The sequence below is a fragment of the Sinocyclocheilus anshuiensis genome, unplaced genomic scaffold (genome assembly GCF_001515605.1).
Source record: "Sinocyclocheilus anshuiensis isolate Anshui unplaced genomic scaffold, SAMN03320099.WGS_v1.1 scaffold416, whole genome shotgun sequence".
Lineage (NCBI taxonomy): Eukaryota > Metazoa > Chordata > Actinopteri > Cypriniformes > Cyprinidae > Sinocyclocheilus > Sinocyclocheilus anshuiensis.
Genome location: NW_015554105.1, coordinates 882,528 through 899,228, shown reverse-complemented (window position 1 = coordinate 899,228; position 16,701 = coordinate 882,528). Strand labels below are relative to the sequence as shown.

The 16,701-nt window shown below is 38.2% G+C and overlaps 1 protein-coding gene across 4 annotated transcripts in view; it reads right to left on the bottom strand.

Annotated features, from left to right (window-relative positions):
- Nucleotides 1–16,701, bottom strand: part of LOC107669689 (pleckstrin homology domain-containing family G member 1) — a 47,288-nt gene that overhangs the window by 6,839 nt on the left and 23,748 nt on the right. For all 4 annotated transcript variants that reach the window (XM_016462040.1, XM_016462041.1, XM_016462039.1 and 1 more), the window contains exons 3-10: nt 12,731–12,831; nt 11,612–11,681; nt 7,200–7,246; nt 3,674–3,824; nt 3,415–3,546; nt 2,549–2,731; nt 1,514–1,609; nt 672–758 (exon numbers count right to left, since the gene is read on the bottom strand). In XM_016462040.1, the coding sequence (XP_016317526.1) occupies nt 672–758; nt 1,514–1,609; nt 2,549–2,731; nt 3,415–3,546; nt 3,674–3,824; nt 7,200–7,246; nt 11,612–11,681; nt 12,731–12,831 (867 nt within the window). The remainder of the gene's footprint in view (nt 1–671; nt 759–1,513; nt 1,610–2,548; nt 2,732–3,414; nt 3,547–3,673; nt 3,825–7,199; nt 7,247–11,611; nt 11,682–12,730; nt 12,832–16,701) is intronic.

Genomic DNA, 16,701 nt, shown 5'->3' with positions numbered 1-16,701 from the left:
AGAAACAGAAAGAACCTTCCTCAAACAGTTCCTTGAAGTATTTATTTGTTTACTGTGTATGATAGTATTTGATGAACTACCATGAATTTATACTGATTTTTAATAATATGTATATTGTATTGTTATGCAATATGAATTATAAATTAAACTATTAAAATAAAAGGGGGTTAGTTATTGTATTACAGTAATGGGAATTTCAGTAGGTGATGAAAAATGTCACAATGCAAAAAAATAGGCTTCATTTTCTTAATGCAAAATATTATTTTTTCTTCCTTTTTTTTTTAAATTGAGGCAAAATATGATTCAGACAAATTTACACGTGATTTGCCCTGCTAAAGGTAAATTAAATGCGCATAGAAGGAAAAAACTTCAAGACCTTGAAATTAGTTAAACCATTTAAATGAGCCTATAAACCAGTAAACACAAAATTGCATCCCTTTTTTCTGTGAAAAATCTAATTTTGACTAATTTTGAAGTGGCCTCTGGGTGGCGCTATGTCTTCACTTCTGTAAGTACAGACATTTCTGCTCCACCTTCAAGTTATTTCATGTGAACTACTTTATGGTGACACAGTTGAGTGTGAATAGCCAGATTTGGCCACAGCTGCCTAATCGCAGTGTGCACTGTACAGAAGTAGAGCTAGGACAATGTGTGTATGTGTATGTTCTAACCTTGGCCGGTATTTTGGCTGGATGGTTTTCAAGGATCAGCCGTTTTAGATGCAGGACCCACATTCTCTTGTCCTGTTGAGACTTCGCCTAAAAGTGGATTAGAGGCATATCAGCACAATCTGCAAGTTTAAAATCATTTACCGACACACCTTTGAAACTACCGTGACCGAGTCATCCCACTATCAAAGAACATCAACACCAATCGTCAAAATCAAAACAAACACTTTCATCAATTGGGTGAACGTCAGCACAATCAGTAACTAACACAGAGATGAGGTTAACTGGAACTGCTACTCAGCAGACGCATTTATACACGGTTCATTTCAGAGACAGTAAAATGCAACATCCTGCTGTGAGAATTCATTATTCAAGCTAAATCTCTAAATTCTTATTACTGTAATGCAGTGGGGAAAATTATCCATAGATGGATAGATTGATGGATGTTCTAACCCTAAGAGGTTATGAAATCAAGGGGAACATATGACCGGGCATCTTAGCTGCTGAGATAACAGTGAGCCATTCAATAATTACGAGATGATGTGATTTACAGGTGTTCAGTCGGTTCAGTCCTCTGTGGCACATCATATTTATGACTACTCGGCTGAGGTCCAAGACAAAGGTCAGATGTACCAATACTGGTTTAAGGCAAGACTCATACCATCACTCGCACACACAGTTGTGTGTGCATATATTCATACATGCTGAAGCCTGTAGTTAAAGGGGTGCAGTTTTACCAGGGTAAAGTTCAAGGCAATTGGCTGTCCGTCAGAAGCCTGGCCTCAGGCTTGACATTCCACTATGTGTGTGTGTGTGTGTGAGAGAGAGAGATTTTGAAATGGTACCTGCACAGTGTGTTGAAGTTTGGGGTTCTTGTAGTGAAACACGCTGAAGCTTAGAGGCTCTTTAGGAATGACTTCTACCAACATTAGATTACAGCACTGCAGAAATGTAGAGATGGGAGGAGAACCAGATTATAGATTCAAATAAGGAGCACAGTCATTTACACTTTCAAACATTTTATTGAACATGACAATTTATGCATATTTCATTTACACACTGTCAGAAAAAATGTGCAAATTGTACGCTTAGGGGTACAAAAGCTTGTCACTGAGGCAGTGCCCTCAAAGGTACAATTTTATAACCTGCTTTACTCCCAAATATTGCATATTAGTAACTTTGAGTAGTAATATGTACCCATAAGGTAGTAATATATATTCTTATGGTACTATTTTGAACCCCCAATAAAGATGAATAAGTTACAATGGTGTCCCTTTGAGGACACTGCCCCAATGACAAGCTGTTGTGTACCTAAAGGTACAGTCTTTGCACAGATTTTTCTGAAAGTGCACACTGCTGTGAAAGTTTAACTAAAACCAGTTTATTTTTTGAGCTGGTTAAAATAGGTTGTTTTCACAACCGGATCAGCTGCTGGATCAGAATCAGAGTTCGATTCCACCCCCTACCCTTACCCCTGCAGGTCTATTTCCACAGTGTACAATTTGGGTTCGAACCACAGAACATTTGCATCATCATTAAGAGTATTATCTGGAGCTGTTTACTACAGTAGCTGTATAATGACCCATTTGTGCCTTCAAATTTTCCACCAAACTTTACACGCACAGAACGTCGCTTGTATTTGCCATAGATACATTGCAAGAGAAGCAAAGAATGCAAACTGCTCTCCGAAGGTCATATTTCAGAGACAAGCATCAATGAGAAATGCATTATGACCAGCTGGTGAGGACAAGGCTGACTTGGTAGACCACTTTGGTAGTCTAACTACCAACAAAAATAAAACTACCAAGTCCTGAACACCGGCTTGACCACCTTGACCTGATTGTCCAGAATGGGAAACTAGTAGGTATACGGACTCTCACCAGGATATGGGCTTTGTAGGTATAAGTCTCCTCGCGTTTCTTGGTGATCAGCAGAAGTTTGTCGAACAGGAAGAGTGTTCTTTCATTTTTCGCTCTCTGGATACGGAATGTTCCCTCAAGAACCAGCTCGCCGTAGCCAATCAGATCAGGCCCCTTCCAGTTAGTCAGCAAACTCTGAATCTCCTGAGAGAGAGAAAGTGTGAGCAGAAGAGGAGGAGCGTCACTCTTCACGTACATCAGGTAACTTAGCCGACGGGCAAGTTGGGAACAACGTTTATGTCTGATGAATCTCAAACATAATGTTCTATTATCTGTTACCACACATCCATAAAAAAGCGTGCACTCTGTAGCCAAAACTGAACTACTGGCTGGTGGGCTTGTGTGCTGCCAACATAGTAGACCAGGGGTGTCCAATCATGCTCCAGGAGGGCCATTTTTCTGCAGTATTTAGTTCCAACTTGCTCCAACACATCTGCCTGGAAGTTTAATAATCCTGAAGACCCTTATTAGCTGGTTTAGATGTTTAATGAAGATTAACTCTGCAGTAAGATCATCCTCCAGGAGGAGAATTGGACACTGTTGTAGACCATCTACAGCACCTTGTGCCAGCAAAAAACAGCTACCATTTTCTAAACAACTACATTACCTCCTTTTTACAGGGCTGGTTTCCCAAATGCATCACAAGCCTAAATAGATGGTGGAAGCTATTGGCACCAATGATCTTTGTGATTTACTTAGGCTTACAATTCTTTGGGGAACGTAGTCCAGGTCAGTTTACCCTCTTGTATTTCTTGTGAAGTAACTGATATAACTGTCTAAATGGTACATAGTGTGTATATGAGTGTGTGTGTGTAAGGTTCACAAACCTGCAGTCTAACTGCATGCTCGTGTTTTCTCTTCATGTCATTGATGTGCCAGGCAACCCTCTGCATGGTGTCAATGGCCTCCTGGATCACGTCGTACATCTCTGAATCCTTCTCCAGATGAGTGGCAATCTCCTGCAAAACAGCAGTACATCTCTGACCTCAGATCATTGTGTGTGTCTAGTGCAGTCTTTGTGTGCAGGTGTAACATGTCTGGGGTCTGTGTGTATAGGAAGGTCACTCTGGGTGTGTTTGTACTTACATGCAGTAGTAGATGATACTTTAGGATCCTCTGGACAGGTTTAAGCAGGTAGGAGCCGAGAGGAAGAGAGTGTTTAAGACTTTCCTGGCGCTCTCGCAGAAACTTTGCCACTGTTTTGTTCCGCATGCACTCTGTTAAGACAGCAACGGACCTGCGGATGCACACAAACACGTGTTATCAATAAAAGATGTTTAGTTTATATCCACTCAGACTGCGGCAGATATGCACAATATAAACATGTCACGCACATACTATTGATTCTGCATCTCTCTATGATGAATTTGTTCAGGCTACAACCAAAACTACATATACAATGGCCAAAAAAGCACTTAAGTGCACTTAAAAATATCTGAATGTCATTACATTATATATCAAAATATCAAAGTAAACGTCGTCTGCATTTTCTCAAAACTTCACTTTTTTCATTGATGATGAGTGACTTTTAATCAACTGGAGATTTATGTTGTATGTAGGGGAAGTCAGTTCCTCTCACATTCACGCAGGTGTCCTAGCAGACTAATCATAGGTGTAGTTGATAACATCAACTATGAATGTGATCCAGTGTTTCACAATGTTTTTTTTCTTAATTTTAAACAGTAAATCTCTTTTTTAGCATTGAAAACCCCAGAAACTTCCGTTTGTAAAATAATTAGCTTGAAATCTGTGCATGCTATCTGCCTTTGAAATAAATGACACTTGGGGCTAGATTTACTAAACAGGGCAAATTAGCATGAGAATGCAATCCCATACATGCAGTAATGGGAGTGGCAAATTCTGCGGTTGATCTAGAGTCTAGACAATGCGCAAATTAAAGGATACCGCTGGATCATTTCCATAATGACCAATGCAATCGACCAAGAGAAGCGCAAATTAGCGTAGGGTCGCAAACAAGCAAAGCCAATGATAATCAGGTGTGGGTAACAAACACAGCAGAATGGGTTAAGATGTTTTTTTGTTAAATAATGGCACAAATACCAGTAAACTGACTACCACAAACCATGGTAAATCATGTTGCATGATTCGTTTAAATACTCTCCTCCCGTAAATTTTGTCTGAAAGGGAAACTTCTACAAATGCGTATGCAATAAGGTCAGCTGCAAAAATAACTGTCTTCGCCTGTTCATCACTATTTGTCTTTAGTCATTCCTGACAGCACCATTTTAACACCAAAAGAGGGTTTGTGCTGGCGCAAGGTGTTAGTAAATCTGGCCCTTGGTTTGATACTTTATCTAATACAGTGACATTTAGACATTTTTAAGAGTGGCTTAAATGGATAGTTCATCCAAAAATGAAAATGTATTCTCTTTGGAACAACATGAGGGTGAGTAATTGATAACAGAATGATAATTTTTAGGAGGATCAAGTGTCCAAACATTTTTTGGGGGGGCTAATGTACAGTATATTACTGCTTACATAAACAAATTAATACACGCAGACATACACACACACAACGAAGACGCATGTATGCACAGTTGGGAGAGTAAGGTCAGGCCCTTCTGTTAAAACACAGATTTTACAGTTTACTGGATCTGCTGCCACGCCTCACAAAGCACTGGGACAGATAGACGTGTGTGTGTGCGCACATTCCAGCATCCTGCGCACAGACTTCACATTGTCCCGATGGGAAATATGACCGGAGTATCACTGAGATACAGCTATTGCTTTCAGAAGTGTTACTGTATGTGTGTGAGTGTGCCATATGACCTTGGTTAGGGTCAACAGCTGTGTGAGGGTGTGCAGAGAGGGTCTCCGTGGCCCAGACAAGAATCCATGCATGCACACACACCATGCAGGAAGATTAAACTATACTGTCAGGTCACTTTTAATTTCTCCTAGCATCAAAAGTAGGACTTGTGACAGCACGTGCTGCACCAGTGTATGTGTGTGTGTTTGAAAAGAAACTGTGGGTGTGGGTGGTATTTTGCTAGGGAAAGGTGTTGTATGTCAATGCTTTTGTTGAACTTTGTCATATTTCAGGCTTATGAATAGATTTAAATCTCTGCACATATACCTGCACCCAAAGGCAAACACAGTTGACACATATTCACAATAATCTCCTGTAACCTTTATTCAACACTGTTCAGTCACTAAAACACTGACTTAGTATTTATTTTCATCTCTAATTATCACCTCAAAACAAATGTTTGTGAAGTTGACCCAATGCAGCTTGCTAACCAAGCAAAGCTAAGCTATTTCAAAGGCAACTTCAGAATCCTTTTTCTTTTTTTTGTGTCACCCAAAAACAACTGGAAGTCGTGCGGCAGGCTTGAAGTACTTGCTGACACCAGCTGCCGTGGATGCAGCACATTCAAAAGCTTTTTATGTTACCAATGCTTGTTCTATTAACAAGCATATTTGTCATCCATTACTAACTGTATGATGCATTGTTAGTGAAATTAGTCACGGCTGTTTCCTGAAACCGTAAAAGACTTTGTTGCACGTCTGTTATTCAAACCATGTTCATTCAACAACAGAGCTGTCAGTAATGATGTCACATAGGTGGTGGAGTAATAACGTCTTCTAATTAAATGATCTGAGGTCAAATTAATTAGTTGGATCATTTGCTTTATTTGTTTGTACCATAAGTTTATCTGTAGGCCTATGTCATTTAAAAAAAAAGTTTGTTAACCCTTAAAATGCATGAATGTTTCGCCAATCATTATTACATATTCGGGTCTTTAGTGACCCGGACGTATATCCAGCACAGATGGATCTCTAACTGCTGCAATAGCAAAAAACTCTATTGATATTTTAAGAACAATTACAGAAGAATAAATTAAAGCATATTTCGTTACTTTTTCAACCTTAAAAAGGTTCAATTTTTACCATCGCTGTTATCGTCAGAGCGCACTTCCACAGTACATTCAGCATCTGCCTCATATTCACGATCTCAGGCATATTCTCAAAACTTGACAATGACTTGATATTCAATCTTTTGACCACTGGCAGCTTATTCACCACATCCAGTATCAAATGACAGTGACATTTATATTTCATTGCGTATAGTAATTTCTCTGCAGTAAAGCCATTCAAACCACTTCAATTTTTGCTGATGATATACGTTTAAGGCGGGAGAGGGTAGAGAATGATGTCCCGGGTCGCTAAAGACCCGAGGTATGCATTTAAGGATTAATGTACTATTCATTTCTTTAGGGGTAAAAAGATCTTAAAGTGCAAAAGGTTACTTGGTGCATTTTTACATGTAATAAACAAAGGGCTGCTGTATTGGACACGTGATAGAGATAGAGAGAGAGCCAGACAGTCAGACAGGGGGTTTCCCTCGGGGTGGGGGGGTATATAGGAACAGACTCCTAGACTCCAATGGTGTTATACACATGCACACACACAAAACATATAATATGAGCACACACTCTCACAAGTCTCACATTCCACACACACACAGAACGGGCATCTGAGACACCCATTGCTCTTGAAGTCTTATAAAGCTCTGTACTGAGAGACAGATGGTGACATACAAACCACAGGAAATAAACTACAACCACAAACCACAGGAAGTATTTCTTACCTTGGATAATTTGTGCAGTACTGCGTGTAGATGTGGAAGTCTTCACTCTGAAAAACAATCAGGAAATTAGGGTTAGTTACTCAAAGGAAGACATGTGTTTGTGTGGGGGTCAACCAAAGGTCCCCACAGGGAAATCGCTAGATTAACATATTAAATAATATCATAAAGAAAAGTAATGCAGAAAGGTTTGTGTGAGGGTAAATAATACTTGTACAAGTTACATGCCTAAATGTAATACTTAATTCATAAAAAATAAAAAATAAAACTCATTTACTCACCATCATGTTGTTACACACCTATAAGATACATACATAGAACACATCAAATATGGTAAACAGAAGTTCAATTAAATGTTCTTGTTAAGCAAGAACCAATAAGGCTTATTATGTGTGTCAAGCAAGTACAGTTGAGCTTTTATTTACCATATTTGATGTGCTCTATGTATGTGCGTTGATCAATATTTATATGTGAATAAAGGGCAAAAATAAATCTGTCCATCATATAAAGTGATGGTGTCTCTTCAGGAGAGATGGATTAACCTGCTTGATTCATATGAATTACTTTACAATGTCTTTTTGAATCATCAGAGTTTGGGTGAAATGGACTTTCAGTGGAGGGACTAATATCTCGTTTGATTAAAACTGTCTTAATTTTTGTTTAAAAAAATGAATGAAAGCGCACACAAAACAAAAAGAAAGCAATAATAATAATAATAATAATAAGTCCTATAACTGGTTAGAACAAACTTATACTTTTAAATTTCAATAGAAATGACATTAAAGTATATTTTAATTTACCATAAATGCTTGGCAGTATTTGAAAACACAATTTATATTTCTAAAGACAATAGAAGTAATTAGGAAATTTACATTTACATTTCATCATTTAGTAGACGCTTTTATCCAAAGCGACTTACAAATGAGGAGATCAATAGAATAGAATAGAATAGCATAGAATAGAGTAGAATAGAATAGGTAAGTGCTAGTATTAATTGGTCAGGTGCTGGTGAAAAAGATGTGTCTTTAGAGGTTTTTTGAAAATGGCTAAAGACTCAGTTGCTTGAACAGAGACAGGCAGGTCGTTCCACCAGCCGGGCACAGTCCAGGAAAACGTCAGCGAGAGTGATTTTGTGCCTCTTTGGGATGCCACCACGAGGCGTCGTTCACTTGCAGAACGCAAGCTTCTGGAGGGCGCATCAGTCTGAACTAGCGGGTTTAGGTATATTGGTGTAATTACATATTGCACCAATATAAACAGAAATTACATATAAAGAAATTACATTAAAAGACGTACTTAAGATGCTACTTAAGTAGATAAAAACCCCTAAAGTTCAGCTAATTGCATTTAATATAAATCTATACTATATTACATTTTCATTTAATTGCAATTAACATGCAATTACTGTCAAACATTACATTCAGTTTGTATATATTATTTCTGTAATTACTCATTTTAAATGTATGTTAAAGTGGACTTCTTTTTCACAAGGGTATGTCCACATTTATATAGCTAGTTTAGTGTGTGTATGTCTGTTAGGCACATAAAGCGACAGACTTGCTCTGAAAGGTCACATCAGGATGTTGCGCTACAGAAAAAGCCTCACGTTACCAGCACACACACACACACGCGCGCGCACAGCGGTTGCAGTGACTGTAATAAGAGTCCTGATGTTGTGTTTACAGTAATGGTAGATGTGAGTGTGCTCTGATTAAATCTCTGTCCTCTCCTCCTTCATCTGGAGTCTTTTGCTCTCTCATTCCGCCTGTATGAACATCAAAGCACTTGGAAAATACAGAGAGTCTGAGTATCAAAGAGACATTTATCCTCTTCCTCTAATATCCCCCCTCTCTCAGCCGCCCCCGCCGGCTTTCACATTTGCCCTCTCTCTCCACACACACACACGCACGCACAGACACACATGTCTGGCTTGCTATCCTTGTGGGGACTCTCCATAGGCGTAATGGTTTTTCTACTGTACAGACCGTATATTCTGTTGCCCTACACCAACCCTACACCTAAACCTACCCCTTACAGGAAACTTTCTGCATTTTTAGATTAAAAAAAAACTTAATTCTGTGTGATTTATTAGCTTGTTTACCCGTGGGGACCTCAATTTAGGTCCCCACCATGACACGAGTCCCCATGAGTCTGTGTGTATTCAGGTTTAAGTCCCCACCAGGATAGAAAAACAGGTACACACTCTTACACACACACACACACACACACACACACACACAGGTAGCCTTATTAATGAAGGTGGTCTTGCATAAATGCTGTGACCCAAACGCACACACAAACACACCGAGTGGTAGGTTCTCCATGGGAAAACTTCAAATAAAGAGCAGCATACTCTCCTGTTGTTTAAAAGCCGGAACCAACCAAATGTGTGCTTACTGTTTGATAACACTAAAGTTGCCTTCACGTCTACAAATGTATGTACAGATGTGAACGAAAGCATTTAGCATTTATCACATGATTTGAATACTCCTATATTCAAATTAATGGACACTTAGTTTTGTGACGGAGCTGTTAGCATATCATGCACTTTGGTGCAAATGGAACTTGTGCTAATGCAATATCCTTCTGTCTGAACTGAAGAGCTGCAAACAGCAGGTGGAGGATCGTTTCTATTCTCATTGAGTCAGCGTTTGTCCTTAACAGAGAGGAAGAGAAAGGCAGTGTTTTCAGGAAAGCTTTGACAGGAATCAGATGTAATAAAACAGCTCACTCTTACTGGAATCCTGAAGCTCCTTTGACGGTTCTGGGAGTGTTTGCTAATGATGACTAACCTTTACTGACCAATACGCACACAACTAGCTTAATACACTGTAAAAAGTGGGAACAAGCTATTTCTACTTGATTTAACTGATTTGCTTTGTTTTGATAAAATTAATGCATTTAGATGGATTCAGCAATATTAAATAATATTTATAACTTGAATGAAAAACAGCAATTAATTACACATATTGGCCTGGCAACTAACTGAAATAAAGTTTAAATTGAAGTACTAAAATTACTAAAACTAAATCTGAAATAAAAACTAAATTAAAGCTAAAAAGGGGCCCTCTAATGCTTTTTCACTTTTTCAACTTTACTTTTACTTTTATTCCCACTTTTTCTACTTTAGTTAGTGTGTCATGTTGCTGTTTGAGCATAAAACAGGTCTGCAAGGTTACAAAGCTCAAAGTTCACTCCAAAGTGTATTATTCACTTTAACAGAAAACACTTTTAAGAACTACAACAAACGGCTCGATCGGACTACAGCGCGCTACTTCCTGATTTAGTGACATCAGAAAGTCACTCATTTAAATAATAATTACTGCCCACAGAATACACAAATAAGAAGGAGGGGCTTCAACGAAACAGGAACTAAACGGAACTTTCGAGACAGACTGGGAAGATGCAATAATGTCAATATGTGAAAAATAATGTGTTTTTGGAGCAACCAAGCATGAAAACCAAGACTTCATAAAAGGGCATATAGGACCCCTTTAAATAAATAAATAAATAAAAATTACAAAAGCACATAACAAAATTACTAAAATTAAAATCAAAACATAAAAGCTAACTAAAAAAATAAAAGCTAATTAAAAATACTAATAAATACTATAATAATATATAAATCATACTAAAATAACACTGGTATAGTTTAGAATATAAATTCTGTCTGGATGAGCCACTTGAGATGAATTGGTTATGTTGTCTTCCTTAGTTGTAAGTTGCTTTTGGATAAAAGTGAAAATACAATATATAAAATATAAATATAAATAAAACATATAAATATAATATATGTTCTAAGTTTAGTTAATTATCTTTATTTTTTAAATGTATTATTAAATACATACCCTTGAAAATCAAGTGCAGGTGGCAAATATTGAAATATTAAAAAGATTAACATCTGATTCACGCTCAGGGCTGGGCTGGATGTGTGGGTTTTAGGCTTTATATGAGATCTTGTAAGCCATAAGTCATGTGCACTGTGTAAATTGTCAGCCCCCTGCTAACAGCACATTAGCACAACAATACCCCGAACAAAACAAAGCAGTTATCACACGACACCACAGGACAGAAAACCACTCAAACCAGCTGCATTCCAGCTGCTGTTGATTAGAGCTGTAAAACAGCTATTACACTTACTCAAGTGTGTGTTATTACACTAATCGACAGAGACACTTGAGGTAGGGAACTAATTATAACACGTAATAGGCATAATAGTGTTGATAGTTTGTGTGTGTGTGTGTGTGTGTGTGTGACCATATGATAGCAGTCTTTCTTCATTTGTGTTTCACGGATGAAAAACTGATTTGTAATGACCTGAAGGTGAGTAAATGATCATCAAATTTTAATTTTTGAGTGAGGTTTGTCAGTGTTGAAAACAAAAAAATCACAAAGAAAAGACAAAAGAGTTTTACCTTGGCTACGAAACACTTTGCAATGGCAACTGGGTTGGCGTTACACTTCTCCAGGTCATGAAGCAGATCACTAAAACACACATACACACACAGAGAGAGCGAGAGATTAAATATCATTACTCACATCCATTAAAGGGCTGAGCCCGTTATGAAACTATTCAAATTGTCTTGCAGTTATGAGTTGTATTGTAGGCCATGTACTGCGAGGAAAGACCCACTTCCATGAATTGAGCAGCATTGTGAATGCATGTGGTCACTTCAGCATTGCAGTCATATGAGGTAACATGTGTGTGTGTGTGTGTGTGTGTTGTCCGAAGTGAGAGGAACTGAGGAAAGAGAGATGGTAAATACAGAGCAGTCAGTCTAAAACAGAAGATCTTTCTTCATCAAGACATTAAGGACACTTTCTCTGTCATTTTGCTCTGTCATTTTTTTCTGCAAATGGTCAGTGAAGGGAGATGTTTAAAAATATTTAGTAGTCTACCTCAGAAGGTCAAACTAAATGTTATATAAGCTGTTTTATTTTCATTATTTTCATTAATATGAAGCAAAACATATTAAATAAATATTTAGCTTTGTGTAATATTCAGCCAATTATTATTTTTTTTTAAATCCTTAAAATTGTGACATCAATTGAACCATTTCAGCAAATAATCTTTCTATTCTTCTATATTTATTTATTTATTTTTATTTACTTTTTTTTTTTTTTTTTGCAAATATTGATGTTTTAAATGCATTTATCAAGTGCAACCATTCAACCCTTAAGTTTTTTTTTTTTTGTTGAATTTTTGGAAAATGTAAGTTCATAACTACAAGCCAAAATTTCATCCCAACATAGCTGATAGATTAAGATATATTATTAAATCTGCTGTAGTTTTTTTTATTTAATTTTAATTTGTTCTGCTTAACTGATGTTTTGGTCATTAAAATTAGTTTGAAAAAGCAAATCATCAAAATAGTATTTTCAATCAAATTATATTATATGACTTTAATGGTTGGAAACTATCGAAAAAGTCAGAATTACTAATAATAGTTTATCCAGTAGTTTCCAAAAAGAAAGAAAATTGGCAAACACCCGTTACATTTCTCTCAAGAGATGTTTCTGTCACTAAAACTAACCTGTTAAAACGGTAGATCTCACGGATGTTTCCAAATAAAGAATTCCTCTCTTCATCTCCCAGCAGCAGAAGAGACTGATTGCTGATGCTCTCCAGGTAATCCTGTGGAGAAACAGACGAAAGCATGAATACTCTCATCAGCATTAGTCATGTGGGACGGGCCTGCCGTCCGAGTACCGAGGATATTGTACCGAGACTTGCTACTGCCAATACATCCACAACATGCTGCTGTGAGCATGTAAGAAATACTGCTGCTGCACATATAACATACATGAAATAACCCCCATATAGCATACATAAATCACCTCGTTGCAGATCTATACAGGTGGAGCTGGGGAAGGTGGAGGGTTTCTGAAGCAAGCTGCAACTGCTACAGCAAACAAAAGCCAGGTATTTGAATATTGAGCAGCGAGCTCATTGGCTACCGATACAGGAGAGAACCAGTCAGCTGCCATGTGACAATGATGTCGCCAGGTCAGATTGAGCTAGACCTATCGGACTGCGCCATCTAGAGTTTCATGTCAGAACTCTGTATTTTTTCCCCCATATGTCATGTACAGGGTAATCCGTATTTTAAAGCTGAAGTGGGCAATTTCTGTGGTACCTGAGAATTAAAAAAGAAAGTTAAAAATAACAAGTCTCAAACCCTTCAAACGCTCCCCCATCTTCCACCAGTCCATTCCTTCCAAATACATGGTTGAGTCACTGCAGTTTTATTTGGTGCTGCTAGTGATGCACTTTGTTTCACAATGAGATTATCGTGCTCTAGTTCTGCAGAAACATAAATATGTACTAGTGTTTTTAAAGAACACAGAAACTGTATCTCTCACATACACAAATATAAGCACAGCATGTCAGAATCTGTAACTCCTGCTCCGCCCTGCATCTGAATGTCTCTGTCTTTGGTTGACAGATGAGATAAGTGATTCTCTCACTCTGACAAAAATCTTTAGCTGAACACCCTCAGGCAGTGTAAAATAACCATTCTGTGTGGAAATCACAGCCTGTGTCAACAACCTGCGCACACATAAAGACAGACAGAGAGGTGGGGTTAAAACATCAACATTATCATCAACAAAGCTGTCTACACTGGAAGCACCTGCTTTGCTTTCTTTGAGTATGCTGTTTTCTGTTTGCTTGTAGAAAAAAAGTGCAGAAGATACACTGAGGTAACAAACACTCTATAGTAGAACCGTGACACGCTAATCATCTCAAACCTGCCAAGAACAACATTAAGATGTAATTTCAAGCACAGCAAAGTGCAATAAAGTAATATTGCGATCTATGAAGAGCTCCAGCTTTGTGTCCCCAACAGACCTTTTAAGTCTTGTGTCTATTAGATGATGTGTTCATTCATAAGTGTCCTAATGTGGCGAACAGCTGCTGGAAACTGGGGGACGCTCTACATACGAATAACCTTTGTGACCTTTCCTCCCTGCATATGTGGTCTAATCTGCCTTTGGGTCAGTAGTTTGCATCCTGCTGAGGTTGCACTTTAGGCCACAAGCATCCCTCAAACTCCAGTCAGCAGCTCCTGATTTGATTGTCTAGATCAGCGGTTCTCAAATCCAGTCCTCACGACCCCCCCATTCTGCACACTTTGTATGTTTCCCTTAATCACTTCAGACATTTGTTCTATTCGACCGTAAGTGCCCTGAGAAGTGGACATCACAGGATATTCCGCCCTGGTTCCAGTTCGAAGGGAGCGAATATGTTCCATTCTGAGGGCATAAAAGTGTGTGAGACGTGAATTTAAATTGTATTTGTTTACAGAGGTATATTATGTCACACTTCACACTTCTCTAGTAAGTTTCGTCTGTGTGTGAATTAAGACGCTGCGGGCCATGGCATATCGTAAATCATTATATTAAAATATTTTGTTTAAGTTTTAGTAATCAGTGGTGCTTGCTTGCCTATAAGGCAAAGCATCACTGTTGTTCTCTTGCATATTTATTATTCTTCTTCTGGACAAAACTTCGGCGCACTACTTCTCCCGCACCGTTTGTCGTAAACCCACACACACCCACACACACACACACACACACACACACACACACACACACACACACAGGGCCTTAGTAACCCCTTCTCTCTCTCTAAAGCTGCATCCCAAATGACGCACTATACACTATGCACTCATACACTATGTACTTATGCACTATGTACTCAACCATGTATAGTATGAATTATATAAGGTTATTTTGTCATTCATAATCGGAGTCTGATAGCCCCTCCCCCTTCGGTACGTAATTAAAGCTGCGACAGTTGAGTGCATGAAGTGTCCAACATTCCACACTTCATTTTTTCGGTTATTTAAGTGCAGCATCCAGGTATTTAAAGTGCACTTTTTCTTTTTGGAATTTTCAGTGTGAACGCACTACTCGCACTATTTATACTACAAAACATCATAGAATAGTGCATAAGTACGGGATTTGGGACGCACCTTAACTCTCTCTCACACTCATTTGACTTCTCTTTTCAAGTAACCAATAAGTAACGACCTATAATCTTCATAGCCACACCCTAGCAACCACTTAGAGCACCCTAGCAACCACCCCATAGACTTCCATTGAAACAGATCAAAAGGGATATCTTTGGATAGAAGTGTCATAGAAACATGGGGGTTTTGCTCTTTTGATGGATGCTAGCAAACAGGGCTTCCATCATGCTACACATGCTAGCAGCAAATAGCTACATGCTAATAGTGATTAGCTAAGTGCTAAATCAGGCTAAGGACATGCTAAGAACTCTATAAAACTCCATTTTAACAATCTGTGACAACTACCAACCGCCTAGCAACACAATAGTAACAGTCCAGAACACCCTAGGAATGCTTAGCAACCACCTAGAACTCTCTAGCAACCACCTAGCAACGCCCTAGCAACCACCCAGGTTACCATAGCAACTTCCTAGCAACCACCCAGGATATCTTAGCAACCACCTAGCAACACCATGGCAACCACCCAGAACACCCTAGAAACCACCTAGCGACACCCAAACAACCACACAGAACACCTTAGCAACCACGTAGCAACACCATAGCAACCACCCAGAACATCCTAGGCAACCACCCAACAACAACTCATAACACCCTAGCAAATGCCTAGCAACTGCCGAGTTTTGCCACTGCAAGCACCACTCACATTTTCTTCAGGAAATGTACATATCTAGTTTTCTTATGTACTTTTGTTTTATTCGTTTTTCAACATTTGATGTAGTTTTATTTAATTTATATTTATTTCAGTTATAGTTTTAGTAATTTTAGTAACAGTACTTTAGTATTTTTTGTCTATATTTTTTTAATCTAATATTTATATTTTATTCAATTTCAGCTTTATTTCAATTTTATTAAGTATTCATATTTAATAGTTTTAGCTTTAGTTTCAGTTAACGATAACAACACTGACAAGCAGTAACACTACCATGGCATTTTAAACTTTGTGGTCAGATTGCGAGTACCAGATTCAATATGCTCACATTTTTACATTCTCTGCAAAAAAGTGAGCAAAAATGTCTGCAGATTGGATTTAACAAAATTTGTCAAACCAGGGGTCTTCAATGGAGGATCTAAACGGGGGTCCTAGGGGGTCCAAGATGGTACTGCAGGGGCAATTATTGTTTGATCTCATTTTAAGTTAACCTCAACCAATCAAATAAAGATCATTGTCCCTCCCTCATTAACATAAGTAAATTATGCAAAATTACAACGTAAGGGGTACTTGCTTTATAAGGTGGGAGACACGCCTGTTACAGAGTTAAGAGTACTACACTACTATTTGTAAAAGAAAATATAACCAAATTAGCTTAAATATCTAATAACATACAAGGCCTTTTTGAGAAACCTACACTCTAAAAAATGCTGGGTTAAAAAGGGACAAACCCAGCTATTGGGTTGTTTTGACCCAGCGGTTGGGATGTTTTGAACCCAACCGCTGGGTCAAAACAACCCAATAGCTGGGTTTGTCCCTTTTT